This window comes from Sphaeroforma arctica (assembly GCF_001186125.1).
Source record: "Sphaeroforma arctica JP610 unplaced genomic scaffold supercont1.5477, whole genome shotgun sequence".
Classification (NCBI taxonomy): domain Eukaryota; class Ichthyosporea; order Ichthyophonida; genus Sphaeroforma; species Sphaeroforma arctica.
The window spans coordinates 1-1959 of record NW_014035081.1 but is presented as its reverse complement, the minus strand read 5'-3'; the positions used below and the strand labels follow the sequence as shown (position 1 = coordinate 1959).

Genomic DNA, 1959 nt, shown 5'->3' with positions numbered 1-1959 from the left:
ACACACACACACACACACACACACACATATATATATATATATATATAGATATATATATATATATATATATATATATAATATATGTATATATAAATATACTTATACATACATGCATACACATACACACACACACACACATATATATATATATATAATATTCAGATATCTAATCATGTACACAGACCAATCAGAGCATACACTGCCAATAGTGACATACTTCATAGCTCATACACATACCGTTGCCGATACCAGGGCGTTGGCTGATGACGGGGTTACCTTAGTATTTTTTAATTGAGTGGTCAACTCCACATTTACCAGTTGGATCGGGATGGGGAGATGCGACTGGATAGCACAATGTAACAAGGAGTGCGAGTGATGGTGACACATTTGCTTATCCGTCAGAGGTATATAGAGTCATCATCATCGATTTCACACACACGCATGATCCTTGGTATTTGAATACGTGATAAGTTGGCTATCACAAGAACAACAGCTTCCCGTATCTCGATGCAGGCGTAATATTGTTTGATGGAATCGTATGCAATATCCTTGCAGCGACTCCGGACGAATCGATCCCCAAAGTGAAAATCGGGACATCCCAATATTGATGGACTCCCACACCCGAATGTCGGCAAAGATTTATGCCACTAAATCGGATACTACGAACCATACGTGTGTTCACTTGCACTGCTTAGTCATGTATTCTCACAGCAGATCAATCAAACGCCCACAACATAAACGGACCCACACACCTGAATGTCGGCTTTAATGTATTTCACTAAATCGGATGTGAGCGCGGAGTCCGTGTGCACAGAGAAGGCGTTGTGGAATTGTAGTGCCAATACACTGGCCAGCTTGAACACCTCAGCCGTTGACTTCGAGTACATGAGATCGAATCCAACCTGTAATTGGGTATGATACGCAATTTATCAGGATGCGTATTTGAGAGCGATCCCTATATATAGTTGCGTATAAAAACTCCATTGTATTAAGACACTTATTTGAGAGCCAGCCCAATTTATAGTTGCGAATTAACAAACTCGAGTGTATTAGGACACTTAGCTGAGAGCGAATCCGATTTGCAATGTTGTATAGAGATTGCTATGGCCAATGCATAGCAATATGTACAAGCCTGTATATATATAGACTGAATGTACTTTGGATGATTGAGAGAAAACCCCTAAATATATTTGCATTCAATTGACGGGGAGTTGTCAGAAGACACCGCATGGTACTCAATATGATACGCAACGCACTCGCTAGGTATAGACACACGCGAACATGCATTCACACAAACAGAAAATCATTCACGTGCACGCACATACCCCCCCCCGCACACACATACACATACATACACCACACACGCATTTATGTGCACACACACACACACACACACATATATATATAAATATAAATGTATATAAATATATATATATATATATATATAAATACATAAAAATACATAAAAATATATATATAAATATTTAAATATATAGATACATAAATATATAGTCAACCCACACGCCGCGTGTGCCCAAACTGACTCGCTCCTACCCGTCTTAACACACACGCTGCGTGCCTACCTCATGCTCAATAAGACAGAGTTCGGGAACAATGATCGCAATCTCAAAGGTGAACTTGTCGCCAGGACTACACTGTGGCAGCTGTATGGACCAATTCTCCTCTAATACTAACTCAAATTCAATGCCTGTGGGTAGTTTTCAGGGATACGAGGTTGGGTGGGTCAGTGAGGGCACATGTAATAGCTACAATGAAAAGTCAGACAAGCGTGCATGTGCGTGTATATGTTGTACCAATACTGTTAAGCGGTATATATATATATATATATATATATATGTATACATATATATATATATGTGTATATAATATAATATAAATAATATATATGTATATATATATATAATATATATATATATATATATACATATATATATATAT

The 1959-nt window shown here is 37.7% G+C and overlaps 1 protein-coding gene across 1 annotated transcript; it reads right to left on the bottom strand.

The window, feature by feature from the left end:
• Nucleotides 1-225: 225 nt before the first annotated feature.
• Nucleotides 226-1708, bottom strand: SARC_15018 (hypothetical protein; the record flags this gene model as incomplete). Its single annotated transcript, XM_014290851.1, has 3 exons — nt 226-342; nt 753-902; nt 1584-1708. Coding segments are annotated over 3 exons (392 nt in total), but the record flags the coding sequence as incomplete, so codon positions are not given.
• Nucleotides 1709-1959: the final 251 nt, after the last annotated feature.